The sequence below is a fragment of the Enhydra lutris genome, unplaced genomic scaffold (assembly GCF_002288905.1).
Source record: "Enhydra lutris kenyoni isolate GAN:26980312 unplaced genomic scaffold, ASM228890v2 scaffoldscaffold67, whole genome shotgun sequence".
NCBI lineage: Eukaryota > Metazoa > Chordata > Mammalia > Carnivora > Mustelidae > Enhydra > Enhydra lutris.
The window spans coordinates 3,771,974-3,794,214 of NW_019154151.1; the positions used below are offsets into that span (position 1 = coordinate 3,771,974).

The 22,241-nt window shown below is 32.4% G+C and overlaps 1 protein-coding gene across 2 annotated transcripts in view; it reads left to right on the forward strand.

Annotated features, from left to right (window-relative positions):
* LOC111159173 (diaphanous related formin 2) overlaps positions 1–22,241 on the forward strand; it is a 1,005,724-nt gene that overhangs the window by 282,736 nt on the left and 700,747 nt on the right. For both annotated transcript variants that reach the window (XM_022521608.1, XM_022521609.1), the window contains 4 exons: positions 1,172–1,280; positions 13,491–13,601; positions 18,956–19,074; positions 21,060–21,176. In XM_022521608.1, the coding sequence (XP_022377316.1) occupies positions 1,172–1,280; positions 13,491–13,601; positions 18,956–19,074; positions 21,060–21,176 (456 nt within the window). The remainder of the gene's footprint in view (positions 1–1,171; positions 1,281–13,490; positions 13,602–18,955; positions 19,075–21,059; positions 21,177–22,241) is intronic.

Sequence of the window (22,241 nt, forward strand, 5' to 3'; positions counted from 1 at the left end):
GATTTCAGAATATTCTAATACATTGACTTTTTCATACCTATTAGAATAACATGAGATCTTGCTTAATGCTGCTTAGTGTCCTCAGAGACCAAAAGCCAAACACTAAACAAAAATATTATCAGAGAGCATTAACTCTTACCTTACTGAGAACAAACTAAGAATGAACTAACATATGCAAAAGTAGGAATTCTTTAGGTTTTATAGAAAAATCAGTTTATATATGAGTAAAAAATATTTTTCTTGTCAATTGGATTTTCAACACTTAATTCATATAATACAACCTATTGTGGTATAGTTGTAGCTATACTTTGATAAACACAGTATACTGCATAGAGGTTAATTTGATTCAGACACTGTATAGCAATAGTTTCCAATATTTTAGTTCATGTAAATAGTTGTCTTGTGCTATGTAATTAAAGATGCTTCTCTAATTACCTAGACTTTCCTCTTTCAGTCTTCTTTCTTATTCCATTTTCAAAGAATGTTGATTTTTTTAAGTTGTTTAAGATGTACTTGCTCTTTCTAGTATTTTATTATAAAATCAGTCTATTTACATGTGAATAAAGTTTTAATAATCATAGATGTCATAGTATGCTTAAATCATTATTAATATTTATGTTAACACCTGAAATACCAAACCTAGAATTTTAAATTTCAGTATTTATCAAATAAATACGTTTTAAAAGACATTACCCGGGAAATTTATTTTCCTCAAGGTTTTTTAATTGAAGTTTCTTTTATGTAAATAATTGAGTTTTCATTTTGCTGCCCTAAAATTATTTAAATCTATCAATATTTGACTTGTAGAAATATGTGGATAGGAAAAGAACTCTTTTTTTTTTAAAGGTTATATTTATTTATTTGACACAGAGAGAGAGACAACTGGAGAGGGAACACAAGCAGTGGGAGTGGGAGAGGGAGAAGCAGGCCTCCCGCTGAGCGGGGAGCCAGATGCGGGCTTGATTCCAGGACCCTGGGACCATGACCTGAGCTGAAGATAGATGCTCAGCGACTGAGCCACCCAGGAGCCCAGGAACACAACTCTTAAATTGTAATGGTCTCTATATACATTAAATGCCAGAAAGAAACTAAGACTGAAAGAAAGAGATAACCCATATTCATTTGTGTGTAAGATGGATTTCTCATTTCTGCTTTCCCCCCCACCCCATAGTCTAGATAAACTTCTAGGGGCTATAACTACAGCAGCAGAAAGAAATAATAGGGAACGATTTTCACCAATTGTGGAAGGATTAGAAAATCATGAAGCTTTGCAATTACAGGTGAGTTGGTTTTGTCTTTAGTTGCTTCTGGGGTTTATATTTAAAGTACTCATTTTGTATGACACCAACTCGTTCTTAACTATCATTTAAATAGAATGGAACATAAAAATGAAATTCTTCCTATTGCTTGGTCATTTATAAAAGCTAGAAGTTTTATCTGTTAGGATAACAACTTGTTTAAAATTAGGAAAAGGACTTCTGGTTACTATAAATATGGTATTCAGGAAATAATAAACCATGAAAATTAAAACTTTACCAATAATCAGAGCAACAAGGAAGAAGTTTAGCCAATAGTATTATCCTAACAAATATTGATGAAGTCTTTGTGCTTACTCTAGAAATTTAGGAAATCTAAGCATATCTTTATGCCATAACACAACATTCAGAAGTCTGACTCACCAGAATAAGGTGGGGACTGAATTGCTATTCTTTGGTCAGAGTCTATCTAATAGCTCTGTGTATACCCAGCCTAAACGTCTTAGTTAGAAAATGACAAAACTCACTATCTTTTCTTAGATGGTTTCATGAAATGACCCATTTTATGAAAGATGACTTTGTTCTTGAGCGATGAGAACTCATATTTATTGGCCATATTTGTGGTAAGAGATCATAGACTAAGCATTTTAACTTACATATATTATCTGATTAAATTCTCACAACAACCCAGCTGTGCAGGCACTATTATCATCTCCATTTTGTTTATAAGATGAATAGGTTTATTTAGAGTAGATAACTTGTCTAAGCTGACATAGCTTGTAAGTGGTAGAATCAGAATTTGACATCAGGTTTTTTGGTCTTCAATTTTCATCTCTTTCTTTTAGACAGTGTTTACCATTTAATGCACCATGGGGAACTCTTTCTGAATTATTTTTTTAAACTCCTGTAGTATCATTCAACAAAGATGATGTAGTTTTGGAATATAGGTGAGGTTTGATAGCATCTGGAACCAATGGCCAAGAAAGAATTCTTGAGATGTCTTTGGTGCAAAATGGTGGTTTTTTTTTTTTTTTTTTTTAAAAGCACAGGGACAGGACTCATGGGCAGAAAGAGATGCTGTACCTGGGTTGAGAGGGTTACTGATTATATACTTGGGAGTCGGGGAGGTGAGGAAAAGCCAGGTTTTGGAAAGAAATTTCGTATGCCAGAGAGGACCTGCAGGTTATAAGGACATTTAATTGTTTCTACATTTCCTTCTAGAAATTAAGTTATTGCTAAGAATGTCTTTTTCTTATAAATCACTAAGACATTTGTAAACTGAGGAAGATACTTATCTTACAGGACTGTAATCTTTATAAGTTAACCATTTTTTTCCCTTCCCTTAGTTTAGGGCAGCCAGGTGTGCCTGAGGAATGTCACACATATCTCACCTGAGAGTGGGTGAGGGAGGTTTGTGGGGCATCAGCTTGTGCTTTGTCCTTAGCTTCCCTTCTGCTCTCTTATCAAAGAGAAGATGGTTCCACATTTAATTTTATCAAGTTATTTAGTAGTGAGTGTTTAAATGTTAAAATATCTTATCTGATGTAAAACAATTTACTTTCTCCTTTTTTTATTGTATTATAAAGTATTAGGTGTTTGTTTGTTTGTTTGTTTTGCCAGGGTTTGAAACTATAAGAGATAGATGAATTGATTTGTCCAAAGAGGATGCTCTAGTTTTACAAAACTATAATCTCTCTTTAAATATTTAAGGATCTTTGTTGTTACTTCTCCAACTATGATGATCATTTTGAATAAACTCTTATGGTGTGTCTTTTATATCCATTATATCACATTTTTAATAGTTGGGATATTTCCTTCTATCATTGATGTAGGAAAGACATTTTTAATAGTTGGGATATTTCCTTCTATCATTGATGTAGGAAAGATGTTAGTGTTCAAAGCCCATGACCAAAAAAGAATTCTTGAGAAGTCTTTGGTGCAAAAAGGTGATTTTATTAAAGCAAGGGGATAGGACCCCTGGCAGGAAGAGCTGCACTGGGGTCATGAGAAGTGGCCCATTATATACTTTCAAGTTCGGGGGGGGGTCAGGGATAACATAAATCTCTAAGGAATTTTGGAAGCAAGGTTTCCAGGACCTTGAAGGGGCTAGCTGTTGTTAGGAAAAGGTTATTTATTACTATCTAATAAAACCTTAGTTATGAGACCCTTCAAACGTATATCAGTGGGTCATATGCTTGGGGGATGATAAAGGAATTTTCTAAAGGAGTGTTTTTATGTTAAAGGTTACAAGATCCTGGGGGTCAGCTAAGATTCCCTTTTGCCTTTAGCAGAGCATTAATATCCAGGCAGCTGAGTTCCTAGAGGACTGTCACTCTGCCCATTTTAAGGACTTGTGAAAGGGCTACAAGTAGTAAGGAAATTTAATTTTTCTTTTCCCTTTGTATCCTATATCACTGTTTCCCTTTTTTAATATACTTATAAAATTTATCTCAAAATTTTTAATATCTCTACTGAAAGATTAGAAAACTGTACTTTTTAGATGAGTTCTTGAAATCTTTGTTCTTATTCCTATAGTTGGGCTTACCTAACTAAATTTCACTGGCATTCAGTCATATATAGGAGTTTCTACTTGTCTTGCAATGTTTAAAAGGAAGTAAGTATTTTAGATATATTTAAAGTTTTCATTACTCACTCAGATGACTCACTCAAAACCTCATAGCTGTTGAAGGGTAGAGCTATAATTTGAAACCAGGTGTTTATGATGCCACATTTGTATACTGCATTTTCTGACTTTTAAAATGACACCCCTCCATAGAGTAGTTCACCCCAACCAATAAGGTAGAAATGACAATTGCTAGCCTTCAAGAAATTGGATTGAATAGAATGATAAAATTGCAAATTGTTGACAGGTAGCATATAGAAGAATTACATACATCTTGCTAGATATTCAAGAAATTGTTGAATACTGATTATACATGCAAACATATACAAATCATAATTTGAAATTTCCTATTTTGATGAGCTAACAATTAGTAATTTGTTATATATAGAGCCTGTTAACTCTTACAAGAATTGTGACATGGGTTTATTTATTTGGACTGTCATGTGATTGAAAAAATATCATCTAAAAGTTCAAAAATATATTCAGAATACAGAATGAAAACCAAAAGTCTAAAAAAATAAATAATTAAAATTATTAATTTTAAAATATTAAAATTTTAAATTATTAAAATAATTTTAAAATGTTGTTTAAAATATAATTAATGCTGTATTTTAACAGAATTACTTCCTGAGACTATGATAACATTTTGAGAAGTCTCAGGATACTACAGAAACAGTAAAAGTAATTCTATTAAAATATAGCACTAGTTACATTTTTAAAAAAAGCTATATGCATTTTTCTCTTTTTTAATTTTAAAACATATTGTTAACGTCTTACAGAGGTTTTTTAGCTCATCTTTAAATTAAAATTATGTCCTTGTGGTAGTATTTTCATTATCTTCAATAGTTCAACTAATAGACAATAAATTATATATCTCCATAAGCTCTCTTCGTTGACTTCCCTTCAGCTTAATGCATTCCCAATTCTCACCCATACTACAACACCTTTTGATGTCAGTTATTCTTCAGACTAGCCTCTCATCTTCCTTATTTTATAGTCCCAGTCTCTCAAAGAATCATCTATTGTTGTTTTCTGTGTTTTCCTAAATTAACTCTCACAACTTAACATTTTCAGTTCTTAAAAAGGTTGATAGTGATCCTCTAATTTCAAAATCCAATGGCCTTTTTCTAATCATGTAACTCTATTAATCACCTCCCTCTTTGAAAATTTTACTGCCTTTGGTTTTATGGACCCTGTTCTTTCCTTCGGACTACTTTTATTTTTTGTCTTTTTCATGCGTTTGTCCTCCTCTTGGGTATTTTGTTTTCTCTGGTCTATCCTTGGCTATCTTCTAGTATTATTTTTGTTTAGACATACATACGTACACTTGCATATGTACAGACACATATATTTTATCTTCCTCATAAATATTCTCATTGCTTCTCTAGCTTTATCATCCACCTGTATTCTAGCAATTCCTCATAATTGTAATTCCATTTCATCTCTCTCTCTTTTCAAACCTATATGCCCAAATGCTTAACTATATGGCTTACAGGCAACGCAAAAATGAGAAATTAAAAATAGCATTTATAAGTCATATACCAATATTCTAATACTTTGCATATGTTGTCTCATTTTAAACCTCACAACAGTTCTATGAGAAAGATAGTAGTATCCCCATTTTGTAGATGAGTAAATAGGCTCATAGAGGTTAGATAACTTTTCAAGGGTCATAGTATAATTTGGAGACCAAAGTCCAGATTGGACACTAGGGAGTCTGGTTCCAGAGTATATGCTCTTAACCACTACATGTTACCTCTTCTTATCAAAACTAAGCAAGTAGCCCTACACATCTCAGTAGCTTCTTTTTAAAAAAATTTTAAAAATTTTTTATTTATTTTTTAAATTTCTTTTCAGTGTTCCAGAATTCATTGTTTATGTACCACTCCCAGTGCTCCATGCAAGGCATCTCTGTGTTACATCATATCTCACTAACTCACATATTTTTTTTTTAAATTTATTTAACAGAGAGAGAGAGAGAGATCACAAGTAGTCAGAGAGGCAGGCAGAAGAGAGAGGGGGAAGCAGAATTCCTCCTAAGCAGAGAGCCTGATGATTCCAGGACCCTGAGATCATGACCTGAGCCGGAGGCAGAGGCTTAACCCACTGAGCCACCCATGCGCCCCTAACTCACATATGTAATCACAGCCCTGAGTCAGCAAGGAAACAGTTGTATCTAGGATATTTTGTTTAGGAATGTGGGAATTATCTAATTCATTTCTGAAAGTGTTCTGTGCAAACACAAGTGTTGCTGCTTACATAGACAAACCCTCAGATATATGGACTCATTCTGTGTCGCTTGATTCTTTCCATAGTGGTTCTCAAGTATTGAGATTTTACTCTAAACATACTTGTAAATTAGCTACTAGTGTCCTTATACCATCATATATGAGGAAGTAGCCTTGGATAAATATTTATCATGTTGGTACCAGTACATTTATAGTAAAACAAGGAGCTGCAGCTTATGAATAAGGAAAAAATTTGTGGAAAAGTAGATGAGTGTGTTAAATAGTAAGTGTTGAATGAATATCTGATATCACTAAGAAGATGTGTTCTATTTATTTACAGTTTTAAATTATGACCATTTTAAAAGTTGAATTAGTATAATTGGGGGTTGTATAGGTATATTTATGCAATATCTTCATTTGTCAAGCGCTTACAAAAGTTAACTTCTGACTTAAAGAAGGATGCCTTTCATTTTACATCTATTTCAAAGTTGAGTAATTGTCAAATCTAAGATTTTTTTTCTAATGGAGGGTCACTAGTGACCTCCATAATATAAAAAGCAAGACCCTTTTTAAGTTGTCATATTGGCTTCTCCAGTATCATGTGACACTATTGTTCATTCTTAACAAAGCTCTCTCCTCCCTCAACTTCCGTGATACTAAATTCTCCTTGTTTTTCTTTTACCTATATTTTACATTTTTAAATCTTCTGTCTTGAATCTTCTGTCTCTATGCTTGGCCCTTAAATATACTGCTTTCTAAGAGCCTGATCCTTAGTTCTTTGGTTCTTTGCTTTGCCCATTTTGTATGTTGTCCTTAGACAGCCCATCCATTCTTATGACTTCCATCTAGCACTTCTATGTGATGAATTTCTGTGTACTCTTCTTTTTGAAATCCTTCTAACTCAGACCCCATATGTTCAGTTGTCTCCTGACTGAAGTTCAAATTCAGTATTGTCCTTAATTATACTTACCTTCCTTTTCTTCGTCCTTATCCTTCTAACTCCAATCACCTCTCCAATCTTAACCTGCCTTTCTTTTGAAGATTTTTTTAAAATTTTTATTTATTTATTTATTGGTCAGAGAGAGAGAGAGAGAGAGGGAGAACACAAGCAGGCAGAGCAGCAGGCGGAAGCAAAGAGAGAAGCAGGCTCCCTGCTGAGCACGGAGCCCGATGCCCAGGACCCTGGGATCATGACCTGAGCCGAAGGCAGAGGCTTTAACCCACTGAGCCACCCAGGCACCCCCCTGCCTTTCTTTTGTATTCCCAGTCCTAGTTAACTTTAGCATTATCTACCAAGTTGCATAAACCAGAAACATAATAATCATCTTTGAATCTACTCTTCCTCCTTTCACCATTCTTCAATTACCAAATCTTACCAATTCTAATTTTGTAGTGTTGGGTTTTTTTTGGTTCATTTGTATGGTATCCTTTTCCTTCCACCCCTTCTGCCAATTCTTTGTTTCAGTGCCTTGTCATGTCTCATTATTTTGCCATTTTCCTGGACTCTTAAATAGCCCCCTTTAAATCATCTTCCACAGACTTATACTTCTGAAATGCAGTTCTTGTCACATCACTGCTTCAAATTCAAGAAAGTCTTTCTATAGCTTCTAGGATAAAAGTATAATCTTAGTCTACACAAAATACTTCATCATCTGATTGTTGTTTTCTCTCTCACTTCATGTTTCATCACTCTTCTCTTTATACTTTTTGGTCCAGTCATACTGTGTTCAGTTTCCTGAACATTTTTATGCTGTTTTATCCTTCTACCTTCATACCTTTGTACATGGCTTCCTCCTGCCTGAACTCCTTCTCCATTTCTTGACTTAATTAATAACTCCCTCTGTATGTTTATATATTTCTTGGTTGGTACTTATTTGACTTAAACCATCTTTTTTCCTAACTCCTGCTAGGCTAAGATAAAGAAAGACCTTGTTAATGTCAACAAAGTACTTAATAAGGTCAATTGTGTGACAGTGTCAATAAAATTTTAAAAGCACACTTTGTCACAGCTAATGGCAGTATGGATAATCTGTCTGAGAATGCCCTGGAGTTGGCAGTTATTGTACTCTATAGCTCTTTGAATTGTGATCAAACAGATAGATAGATGCTTGCATAGTTTTCGGAGCTGATAAGTTAAACAAAAGGTTTTAGCATTTTCTCAATAATTTTATGAAGCTGTTTTTTGTTAAAATACTTCCCCTCTCTACCACTTAACTAAGAAACTGAATACAAATTTTTTTTTTTTGGTAATGATATGTCTCCTGCCAATAAAATTTGACATGTTTAATTACCAGTTACCCATTATATTTTAATCATGTTATTGAGGACAATTAGAGGTTATACAGAAAACCCTAAACAAATGTGGAGCCTTGCCTTTAGAAAGTTTATAGTCTCTTTTGTGATACTTCACACTGTGCATCACATCCCATACCCCAGGATGAGGACAATAACATCCTGTGACTAAAGAATGTAGATGATTAATCATGTAGAAATGGAGATCATTGTAATGCAAATAAAAAAACTTACTATTTTTAGGGATTAGAAATCAAAATTTTGGTCCTAGCTACCGTATTTATTAATAATGGAGAAAAGTAACTGACTTACTATGAATTTTAAATTTTAATTCTCATGGAAGCTTTATTTAAAACAAGTTTGGCAGACCATTTTGAAACTTAAAGCTATTACAAAGAAACTAAGCAAGAAAAAGAATCTGGATAGTGGACTTCGTGATATTCAATTCAAGGGCACTTGTTTTATTTCCAGTACAAGGAAAAATGTTATTCAGTAATGCCAGATTTGTACATTGTAGTGTCGTAGAAAGAATCCAAAACTAAAAGTCATGAGATACAAGTTCTAGTCTTATCTTTATGGATTATTATTAGCTATATGATCCTGGGCAAATCAACTAATCTTTCTAGGTTTTCAGTTTCTTTACCTTTAAAAGCACATCGAACCAGAGTATTTAGTATTTTTGAGTAGTACTCTGCTTTAAAATCACATGATTCTTCATTTTTTTTCTTTTCTTTTTTTTTAAGATTTTATTTATTTATTTGACAGAGATCACAAGTAGGCAGAGAGGCAGGCAGAGAGAGAGGAGGAAGCAGGCTCCCCACCAAGCAGAGAGCCTGATGCGGGGCTGGATCCCAGAACCTTGGGATCATGACCTAAGCTGAAGGCAGAGGCTTTAACCCACTGAGCCACCCAGGCGCCCCGATTCTTTGTTTTCTATATCTGGGGTTAGATTTTCTTTTTCTTTGAAAGCAAACTGAGTTTTCATTGTAAGCAGACAGTAATAATTTTAAAGATATATATACTTGGAAGTTGAACTTACCAATTTTCGAGACTTCATTATTTGGGAATGAGTTTTGTACTTCTTTGGAGCCTAGGTTTTAGATATTAGGCCAGAAGACTTACTCATTAAAGTCTCCAGTGCAGTGCTATCCAATCAAACTTTCTGCAGTATCCTGTATTTGTGGTGTCCAGTATGGTAGCCAGTAGACACATGTGGCTGTGGAACACTTCAACTGTTGATAGTGCGACTGAGCAACTGAATTTTTCCTGTTAGTAGTTGTAATTAAGCTAAATTTACATTGTGACTAGTGGCTCTGGATTGAACAACGTAGCTCTAGTGTGTGTGTGTGTGTGTGTGTGTGTGTGTGTGTGTGTGTGTGTATTTGCATGCATATGTATGCTGAATAGGGAGTGGGGTGGCAGGAAGTAAAGGAGAGTGAGAGACCATTATTCTGGATAATAGGATGCTGCCCATACTTCATGAAATGGAATGTAACACATTTCAGGAACTGTTTTCTACCTTTCCTGTTTTTTTGTTTTGTTTTTTGTTTTTTTGTCTTTTTGCATTTCATTATGAATTTTGATAACCACTTTGTCTTTTTAATAGAGATATAAATGACATATACAATAACCATTTTATATACTAGACAGTATATTGTTAAAATAATTGTATGCTGGGCTGCCTGCGTGGCTCAGTCTGTTAAGTGTCTGCCTCCAGACCCAAGATCAAAGCCCTGGATGATCTCCTTGCTCATCAGGGAGTTTGCTTCTTCCTCTCCCCCTCTGCCTGCTCCTTCTGTCTCTCTCTCTCTCACTCACGCTCTCTCTCAAATAAATAAATAAAATCTTTAAAAAACTAGTTGACTATTTTTCTAATTAACTTACAGTTTCAAAACTGGATATTTCTAGTGTATTAAACAGGATGCAATAGTTAAATTTTCTTATCTTACCTATCCTTAAAATCTTTTGTCATGTGAATCTATGAATGGAGTTAATGAGCCATCTGGTTTATACTACTTAATTATTCTGTATTTGGAGTAAAACGATATGGTTGAGAATCATGAGTTTCCCCCTTACTGTGTGATCATGTATAAGTTACCTGCTTTGAGCCTCAGCTTCATCATCTGTGAAATAAGGATAATAGTAATACTGACTTTGTATGGTTTTTATGAGGATGAGACTAGATGGTGAATTATATAAAGCCTCTAATACTGTTTGTATAATAATAATGATGATGATGAAGAAAATAGTTTGGGGTTCTGTATTTAACTATGAATACAGATTCTACATAATGGGTATTTAGTGTTTGTAATTTAGTAATGATATATTCTGACATTGAAACTAATTATATTTTTAAAATTTAATTTTGTATTTGTAAATGACAATTATTTTGGTTTTGAATTGATTTTATTTCTGTCCTCTAAAAAGGACAATGATTATGTGGTAGCATGAAGGAATGGAGATAATTAAGATTTTGTTTTGTTCTCCACATTAAAATATAATATAAATATTTCTATAAAAGAGTATCACTTTAGGGGCACCTGGGTGGCTCCGTTGGTTGGGCATCTGCCTTTTGCTCAGGTCATGATCCCACGGTCCTGGGATCAAGCCCTGGGTTGGGCTCCCTGCTCAGCTGGGAGTCTACTTCTCCCTCTTCCTCTGTACCCCCCCAACCCCTCCACTTGTGTTCTCTGTCTCGCTCTCTCTCAAATATATAAATAAAATCTTTATAACAAAAGGAGTATCACTATAGGAGAAAATGTTGGAAAATGACATGATGGTATAAATATTCTGCTTATCTTATTTGTAATTAATTAGATATCTGTTAGAATTTGATAAACAATAAATAGTACGTTGATAAACCAGTGCCATTACCTGTTTAAATTACTGGCTTCAAAGTGTATCCCAACTTTTTTTAGCATTCAGTTATATATTTATACATCATATGTAAAGTAAGTAATAGCATTGCAACATTTCGTATTAAATGTAAAGTCATTTTGATGTTGATACATTCATTAATTTTATTAACTTACTATATCATCTTTTAATCTAAATACTTTGTATAAAGGTACAATTCTAAGATTCATTAACTTGTTTCTTATGGAAATGTTCTCTTGTAGCGTATTAATACAAGCCATTAATCTAGAATATCTTCTGGCAAAAACAGTCCTGGCAGATGGCAACTTTTCTCTCTATTAATTTTGGATTGGACATGTGCTTTGGCTTGTTTGGTCATGTCATAGTTGTAACGTTGAACAAGGATCGTTCAAGCAAATGGGACGATAATATAGCTCTGGACATGTACAGTATATAAGCTTATATCCCAGCCTATGGAAACTAAAAAGACTTAGGTATTTTATTGCTGTAAATAGAATGGTTAAGTGATCCATTAAGGTATAAGTGTCATAGTAACTTATCTGAAATGTCTTTTAAGATAATACCTGGTTTTGGGGTGCCTGGGTGGCTCAGTGGGTTAAAGCCTCTGCCTTCGGCTCAGGTCATGATCTCAGGGTCCTGGGATTAAGCCCTGTATTGAGCTCTCTGCTCAGCGGAGAGCCTGCTTACCCCTGTCTCTCTGCCTGCCTCTCTGCCTACTTGTGATCTCTGTCTCTCTGTCAAATAAATAAATAAAATCTTAAAAAAAAAAAAAAAACAAAAAACAGTCTTAAAAAAGATAATACCTGATTTTGGCAAGTATTTAATCAGTAGTCTTAGTGTTTTGTATTGACATTTAAGCATTCATAGGCATTGGACTACATTGTTGAATTGTGTTTTAGATATCTAGTAATGTTAGAAACAACTTTAGTCATCACTTTTAAAGCATGCAACTTTTGATTTTTGAGCCTGAATATGAGGTAGATGGACAAGTCTCCCTAAAGGCTGCTTGGATGCATAAGATATTCATAAGATAATAGATATATAAAAAAGAAATATACCTTTTAATCTTTTCTTTCTACTTGAAAAATATATTATAATGATAGGTCTGGACAAGTCAAGTGAAAATACATTTGAAATATTTTCTTTTGCTGATGTTTTTCTCATACTAACTTTTGATTTTTTGTGTCTCCTTCTATCTTTACTAAATCTGGCATTTTCAGGAGTCCCCTCAGAGTTAGCTCTTGGAACATTGTACAGTTCGCTCATTGCTTACTTTTTTTTATTGCATACTTTTAAGAATAATCAATTTTATGTCCAGCTCCTCAGTTAATTATTAGGTAGTTGTCTTAGACTTGAGTAGCATTTCCCAAAAATACTATCAGGAATAATGTATGGATCACCTGGCAGTTAGTATTTTGTTGATTCCCTTTTAGCTTGCAATTACCAGAAAATAAGTCCCCTTTTATAATAGGGAAACTGAGTATCAGAAGGTAAGAAAAACCAAACCTTTCTGACAGTGTCAATGTAATTAATGAATCACCTTCACTTGAAAACAAGCCCTTATCTTCATTTTGTCATGCAATGTACATTAGCATTGGTGTCACAGTGCCTTCTAGTTGATCTTAATTCACGTGCACTCATTTTTATACTTGGTAAATTAATTCATCTTAATCATATATTTTAGTACTCTATATTTTTTGCAAGTCCATCTCAATAATAGGAGGGAGACAGTATAAATTAGTATAATAATTTCTCTAAGTTTTCACTGTTCTCTGTTTAGTATCAGGGTACTTGTTTTGATTTATTTTAGAAAAGTGTTTATAATCATACGGAATTGAGGCCAAGTGTATTCTGAGGACAGTTGAATAGGAAAGACCCATTTCATGATATTTTTAAAGGGCTCTATATGCAGATCTTTCGAACTTTGAGTTTTTCAGAGTTTAATATTCCTTCATATTGTTTAACAAATCATACCAATACTTGACCATCCATCATAACACCATTAGAATTATTCTGGGCATTAGAAAGTGACTTTTGTTGTTTATTCTGTAACGTCATAATCATCCTTATGCTTGTATAAATACATTTCTTCTAATATTTTATTGTATATGTGTGTATGTTTTTAGTGAATAGAAAAGCAATGATCTGAATGCACTAAGTAAATATTTCATTACTTAAAATAATTTTTAACAAATTTTGCTTTCTAAATTGCAGGTGGCCTGCATGCAGTTTATAAATGCCCTTGTCACTTCACCTTATGAGCTTGATTTTAGAATACATTTAAGGAATGAATTCCTACGTTCAGGACTAAAAACAATGTTACCAGTAAGTTGAGTGTGCACATTAAGTTTCCTGATGAACTTTTTAACATTTTTCTCTCTTTAGACAAAATACTTGCGACAGAGTAGATAAATGTTCCTTGCTATATATTCTTTGTACAGCATTAGACATTTTGTAAGCTATTCTATTTTACAGTAGTATCAGTCTTTATATACAACTGTTGAATCAGAATTTAGCTAATGTGTCCTCAAGTGATGTGGCTGTTCTATTAGTTTTTGTTTTTTATTTTGTTTGTTTTCTTAAAGTTGAAAGGGAATTTCTTTTCTTTGAATTTGAATACTGAGAACATAAAAGACTACTGCTTTTTGTTTTTCTGCAGCTTCAATTTTCATTTAAAAGTTTTTGCTTTCCTCTTTGATAACTTAGACTGGTATCATTTATATTCAGCATAAGTATTTATAGAATTTTGACCAGTATATTCTAGATATTTAGGCATGGTATTCTTGTTACAATGCTATAGAGACTTTTCTAAAAAGTTTTATTTATTTGTTTTTTTAAAAGTTTTATTTCTTAAATTGTATGTGTATATATGCTCTAATTATGATACTGCTAAAACATTTTGAAATAACTTTATAGGCTTGATCTGAGATAAATGAGGACACTTATTTTATAAACACAAATATAGCTAAAGTGACTTTGTATTTTATTTAGTATGTTAATGAAGAGGGATTTTGTTTAAAACCATGACATTGTTAAGAGACATGCAAAGTTTAGTCTCTTCATTTAAGCTACTCAGGGAACACCTAAGAAAAAAGACGCAAAAGGAAATAAAAAAGAAAACAAAAATGTCAAATGAGCACGTTTATAATACTTAGAGTACTAGAAATACCAAAATCAGGGAAAATTTCCTGGTGAGAATGAGATTGTATCATGCATCTGTAACTTGTGTTCTGATAGTCTTAACTGAAAGTAGTTGAAACTCATCATCATAAAATGTATCCTACAGTGGATCTACTGAAACCCACTTTGATAAGATGTATGATTTGATCTATCTGGTTTTAGAAAGTTTTGTGTCAATTATACTTGTAGTGGTACTTTAATACATGACTTTAAAAAACAGGGAATTGGTTTCAGTGAATCAAAGCAATATTTTAAGTGACCCATATGAAGGTTCAGTATGCAATTAACTAGGCACATCCACTAATTACGGTGTGTGTAACACATTTATTCTTGTGTTGTCACAAATCTTTGCTCATGAAAAGTCTGTGGCCTTAGGTAGCTACACATAATGTTACAATCTTGATTCTAGTGTGGCTTTTGAATTGCCTACTCATTGGTTTCCATGCTTGTTCTTACTGGGGTGGTCCTCATTTTCTGGGAGAATATCAATGTCTTTGGACACTTGCTGAATACAGGGGCTTCTTAGCATCCTCTGTTCATTTACTAATATGCCACATATTGTGCTGTTACTCTTTCATCTTTTATTTCCCTGTGTCTGTTTATAATTGGATATTCATTTTCTGCCTTATACAACTGAATGTTTGATCAGAAATACTGTTACTCTCATTTTAATTTATTTGAGTTGTCCTCTTCTCAGAAAGAGAATGAATGGTAGCTCTTGTTCTTACCTTTAACTTTTCTTCTTTATTCATCTTTACTGGGTTCAGTGGACTCATGGTATATTTGATTGCACTGACAATGAAGATTTTGCATCTGTTTTTCTAAGCTACACTTTTCCATTGGCACCATAGCTGTATATGAAGCCTCTTGTGGCACCAAGTACTTCTTAATAAATGCATTCTTCATATATGTATCCAGTTAGATTTTTCTTTCACTGTCATATCTCTTCAATATGACCTGATTCCCAGATCTCAGTGATTCCCCAGCAAGATAAAAGTAGGAAGTGTGTTGTGTCTGCCTTCTAAAATTTTGGAATAGAACCTACAAGGATTCTCAGTTTTTTTTCTCCCTAAGACAGTGGAGCAAAATATGGTTACGTATAGCCCTGGTTCTCAACTAAAGAGGTCGGACATGTGCCCCTAAAGAGAATATATCAAAATCTTATTGAGGGTAAGGCAGAGATGTTCGGTTTGAAAAGAAAACAAATCCTCCCCAGGTACTTCTTATATATAAGATGAGAATCAGAATTCAGGCAGATAGACCCAGAAGAGTTAGAGATTTTTTAATACCATAGATTTCACAACTGATGTTGTTCTTATAGTTTTATTTTGCTTTTAATGTATATTAGATATACCTGGCATGTCAGTTATTATCTAATGAAATCACTATTTAATTTACTAAATACTTAAGTTTAAACCACTGGAATTTAGGTAGCATTAAGCATCTGTACACATGCATGGAAGCTAAATAATGTATTCGTAGAGAGTCTTTAACAGGAGGTGATGCTTAATTTTCTAGAATCTATAATATTCAAAGCAGCAAATTAGATGTGGCTAAGGCTAATACAAATTGTTGATACATGAATCAAAAATTAGACCTATCTGGTTGTATGGAAGTGTTGAATCACTATATTGTGGACCTGAAACTATTATTATACTGTATGTTAACTAACTAGAATTTGAATAAAAACTTAAAAAGAATTATACCTCTTTGGAATCATTAAGTGTTAGGGAAGAAACATTCTTAGTATTTTAGTAACTCCTAAGACCATAATAATAATATAGTACCGTAGAACATTTTTTCTTTTTTTAAAATTAATTTAATTTTTTCCAGTGTTCCACAATTCATTGTTTATGCACCACACCCAGTGCTCCATGCAATACATGCCCTCCATAATACCCACCACCAGGTTCACCCAGTCCCTCACCTCCCTCCCCTCCAAAGCCCTCAGTTTGTTTCTCAGAGTCTCTGATTTCCAGCAATAAGAATCCTCAAGACAAGGATGATTATTTTAATTATACTCTGTAAAAATTTATTTTCTCAATTCCCCCATCTCTATTGATAAATTATGATGTTTAAAGGGAATTTATACTTGATTTATATGGAAAATTCTTTTCAAAAAGAGCAAATTCTTTTCATAAATATGCTTTAGTTATTTGGGATTAGTGAGTTGTTACATACTATACAGTGATTTTTAAACTAGTATTTGCTCTATAGTTAACTCACATTGATTTCTTGTGAAGTTTTCTCCAACTGCCTTTTTTTTAAAAATTTTTTTTTCTTTTCAGCGTAACAGTATTCATCTCCAACTGCCTTTTATTTGATGAAATAAATGTAGAAAGTATGAGGTAAATTAGATATGTGAAGGAACAGGAAAGTAAGAAATTATGTCTGTAGGCAGCAGGCATCTTTATTTTAAAATACCAACAAACTTTTCTTATTCTGTTGAAACTCAATTTGGATTTCTTGATTGGTAATCAGTCATATACTAGTAATGGAATTTCCTTTGAAGTACACTGTATTATAGAGATTTAATTATATGTTTTAGGGACTCTGCCAACAGTGTTTCATATCCATACAGTAATTCTGTAAAAAAAAAACCCTGAAACATATTTATAATATTTCACATAATTAGTAGTTAATAATACGGTAATTCAGTAATGTTATGATATTCTACAGTTGAAAGTATAAAACCTTAGTGATGCATTTCCATTTCCTTTTATAGAATGTCATATTTTGCTATAGATAAACTTAATTGTTTATTTCATTAAGAATTTATGGATACATTTTTCAAGGTTTGATATTTGACTAAAGTTAGCTTTATATATGTGTATGTATCTATGCATATATATTTATCATAATGGAGATTATTGATAAACAATATACAATTGCATTTATAGGTCCGTGTTTTTATATTGTGCTATATTTGTTCACATACTATGTATCTATATATATTGTATAACTAATGTGTTGTCCTAATTAAAAACAGTTAAACATTTAATCATTTATTTTCACAGAAAATATTTTAATTATGCAGATTGATTCCATGTTTTATAATGTTTTGATGCTAATTAAATGGCCATATTTAAATTAGATTTTTCTGAAAGTGTTCAAGATTTGTAGTGAGCATCTAAGAAAGAACATATTATGCTAGAAGAATAAGGAAAAATCCCTATTGTAAAATTTGTTAACAGTTACTTCTTCATTTACCAGCATATTAGGTGTGTCTGGCTTTTGCTCTTGTCCAGCTGGAGTTCTGAAATCGCCCAATAATATACCCACCAATGATAGATAATTTTGCATTCCAATAGATTTAAAAGTGGAAAACTAGACTTAAAGCAAGTTACTAAAGAGGGAACTAAGTGTAAATACATTTTTTGTCATATATTTTATATGAAATTTTATAGAAACATACTAGTAAGTATTTTCATATGTTCTATATGTAAATTTTCAGTAAACTATTATGTGAATGTTAGAAAAAATCTAGAAATTGCATAAATATGCATTTGGCTTTAGTGATAGCCATTACATCTCCATTTATAGTTGTTCTGTTGAATAAAAATAAGACACAAGAAATGAATCCAGTTTTGTTTTATTGACCTAATTTGAAGTACATCATGCTTGCATTTCCTTTTAGAATTCAAGCTCAACTCTGAAATCCTAGTCCCACTTTCATAATCACCCTTGAGCATCCACAGTTGGGATTATCGATTTGGGTTTTGAAAGCTGCAACTTAATGGACACATATTAAAAGATATTCCAGGTGATATATATTAAGCCCAGCAATCTCTAGTGTGGCATGCTTCCAAAGATTTTGTCCATACTATTATTTTAAAGATTATCAGAGGTTTGTAATGCATGTGCTCATAATGTACTACAAAAACAAATCTTTGATGCCCAAGTTGGTATTTTGTGATTCGGTTAAGCAAAAATGAAAAGTGGGGGAGGAGGCTAGTCATGCAGCTTGATAAAAAATCCTGACGCCTTTTGCTTCAAAATCACAAAATATCATTTAAAATAAATCTCTTTATATAACTCTCTACGCCATACTTGGGACTGTTGTGCTTGATTATATCCTTGCATTTATTCTTCATTAATACAATTGATCTATATTTACATTTTTTGCCAGAGGCATATGTGAATGTTCTAACTGCATGAGTTCTTTTGTGATCTTTGATTAGTGTATTCAGTCAAAAACAACATTCAGTTTGGGTTGTTAGCAATTATTTTTTCCCCCTTTATAAAAGTGATTGTTAATTTTTAATGTAAATAATCAAAATCTGGGGCATAAGAAAAAAATGCAATTAATACAATGAGGTTCTTTTATTTTAAAATAGGAAAATACATAGTACACTTAATTTCTCTCAGAAAACTAAAGTGCCTGGGTCAATATAAAATCGTTTTTATGTTTGTAAATGAATAATAGTATCTGTGTTTTATTATCAAAACATGGTATTGTCAAACTGTTACTCATTTGTTAAGTTTTATGTTTATATTAGGATCTAAAGGAGAAAGAGAATGATGAGCTTGATATTCAGTTGAAAGTATTTGATGAGAACAAAGAAGATGACCTAAATGAATTATCACACCGTCTCAATGATATTCGAGCAGAAATGGAATATCCTTTTGACAAACCACAAAAATAATTTTGAAATTTTGTGAAAAAGAGATTTGTGGGTGATTTTTTGGACCATTATTAGAATTTTGGTCTGCCAGCCCAATTTTTATTCATTTATTTATATTAGTACTTCACTATGAGGCTGTCCTTGAGATTCATGTTGAGGAACTGTCAGAGTGTCCTGATGATTTACACAAACTATATTGAAATCTGCACAATGACTTGCTGTATTATATATATATTCAGCTCAGTAGTCTTGAATAGATAAGAACCTAAGGCATATACCTCATGTATAAGAATTTGAGGGGAAAAGTTCGCTGAGTTCATATGTAACTATAGGTAGTATACTTCTTCAGTTTATTGAAATGTACTCAAATGGTTTTAGAAATATAATTCAATTCAAATAAATGCCTTATTCTCAATCCAGCAGTTTTGGTTCCTTAGCAAAAAAAAATGTTTGGATATTATAGTATCTGACTATAACAAGGCTGTCTGATAGAAGCATTTGAGTCAAATACAACTAGTGTATAATATTCCTATGGCAATGATTTTATGTGAAATGATTTTAGATCTAAAAGATGGTTATCACAGCATTTCTGGCTATTTGTTTCACACTCAGTAAATTTCTTACTTACAGCTTTTGGGGAGCTTAGGAAATACTTCAGAACTAAGATGAACTTTGAGATGGAATTTTTCTTTAATTTTTCTTCCTCTTCCTCCCTGAACTGCCACACCCCCAAAAACAAAACAAAAAAAACTGCTGGAATATTTCTCACCTTGAAACTCCTATAGTACGTTCTATCTTATTTATGTACACTTCTGTGTTCCTACGAGATTGAGGGCAGAAGTCTTAGGTTTCATCTTTTTCCTCCAATGCTTCTATTGAAGTATCTTATACATAAGTATTGGATAAATGTGTGTGCAATGGATAACAATGTCAGTATTATAAGGGATCAATGCTAGTAATTCCTTATCCATCATTAGTGACTCTAGTCTACAGTCATTTCCATAATATTAAATGCTTTCTATATTCATATATCTCTTGCTTCCTTGCTTTGTATATATTTATCTTATAATCAAACTTCACCATATATATTTATCTTATAATCAAACTTCACCATAAAGCTATTTTGGTTTTCATTCTGTAACCATTTAAAAGACCTTATGAGACTTTAACACAACACTTTTACATGAGGTCTAAGACATAATCTATCATATACTTAATTCTACTTCAGAGAAAATGTTGACATTTCAGGTTATTTTTAGACTGTTAGATTATATTTCCTTTTCCACCTTTCTTTTACATTGATTTTCCAGGTCCTCACTTTTATTATAAAAGTGAATCCAGTTTTAAAATTTGTTGTCTCATTTATTAAAAGCATCTAAACTTTTTCAGTCTCTTGTATCCTATGAAAAATGATTCAAGTTCTACTGTCTTTACTTTCCGTTTTTCTAAATAATGAAATAGAGATGAATGCAGACAATAACAATTTCACATCTAGTAAATATTTTTTCAGTATAAAATAAAACTGGTTTGTGATATTTTAGCTGTCCATAGAATGTTTCATTACATTCAGTATTATGTGGTGGTGAAAATAGAGGAGTAGTGGCTTACATGAATAATACAGGTCCGCTATCACAGCCACAGGATGATCAAGAGGAAACCGTTTTCTCTAATGGCATTGCTGTTCCAATCATACCAGTTATCATCTGTAATTTGCAATGAGTAACTGATTGCTTAAAGTTTTGATGATTAAATCGTCTTGGAAATATTCTTTAAGTTGTTTCTCTCATTAAAAGGTTAAAGTTATTCAATAGGCTAAATTTATTAATGTAAAGTTTGAAATACTGGATCATGGAGTTGAAGGTTTAGAAACAGTAAGGGAAACAAAATAGTACTTCAGTGTTTTAAAAAATGACGCTGCTTTTGTTATGAATGAAACTTTCATCAAGAGCTTTAATTTTTTTCCTTTACTTACTTCCACTGATATGAATGAAGTGTATCATCTTCTATACAACATGTTGAAGGACACTGCTGCTGAAAATTACTTATTATCCATTCTACAACATTTTTTGCTCATCAGAAATGATTATTATATCAGGTAAGAGGCAGTTCTGAGAGTACTAGAATTTGTGTTATTTGAATTTAGTATTTAAGGGAAACTAACAATGTAGTTTATCCTAGGTAGTGTATGCATATATGTGTACATACGTAGTGTATAAGAGTTTGATGACTTTGCATAACATTTTTTAAAAGGTGTGAATTTATTTTTAAATCGGCCACAAGGATTTATTTATAAAACTAGGTACCCCCATGACAGGACATTCTGTAGCAAGGAACCCAACAGATTTTACTGACCTTATGATGAATTTTCTTAGCTAGATAATGATAGCACAGAATAAGCGCTGAAGTGATTGTAGTGGAACTTTTAAGTTCATGTACATTTTATTTCATTTTATTTTTTAAGTTCATTTACATTTTAATAAGTTAGGTTTTACTTTTATTTCTCCTTTCTAGTATTTATTTAATAATAGATGTGATTTTAGTTAAGAAAATAATACTGATATTTCAGCTTTATATCCAGTAATGTAATTCTTCAAGATAAATGATTTTGATGATCAGTAACGTTAGAAGTTTCAGATTCTGGTAACTGCAAATAGATCTGAAAACCAGAACGATAGAAAAAGGTTTCTGAGTGACTGAAATTATCCATAAGCTGTGGTCATGATCTTATATTTAACTATTCAAGAGACTTTTAGTTGTTCTTCATACTCTAATATGCATGAAATTCTGGCAACCTAGGTTCTCTGATTTCTCAAAATTTGTTTGATTAAATGATTAAATGGTAAAGGCAAGCTACCAGGGGTCAGATATAGTTGTAACAAAGATGACAGTTTTAAAGTTATATAGAAAACTACTATAGTTCAGACTTGTACAATAATTTATGGCCATCATGATGTTACAGAGACATAGAAAAATGGTTAGAATATTGTATACTGTTTTTGTAAAGCAGAAAAGATGGGAATTAAAATGTTTTCTAAAGTTCTGGCAATTAAAGGCATACTGTGACTATGGGAATACAGTTACCTAGGGAAATAATTTTCATGAAACCATCCATTTCTCAGTAACCTTGAATAGTATAAGAAGTTACTCTAATATGACACCT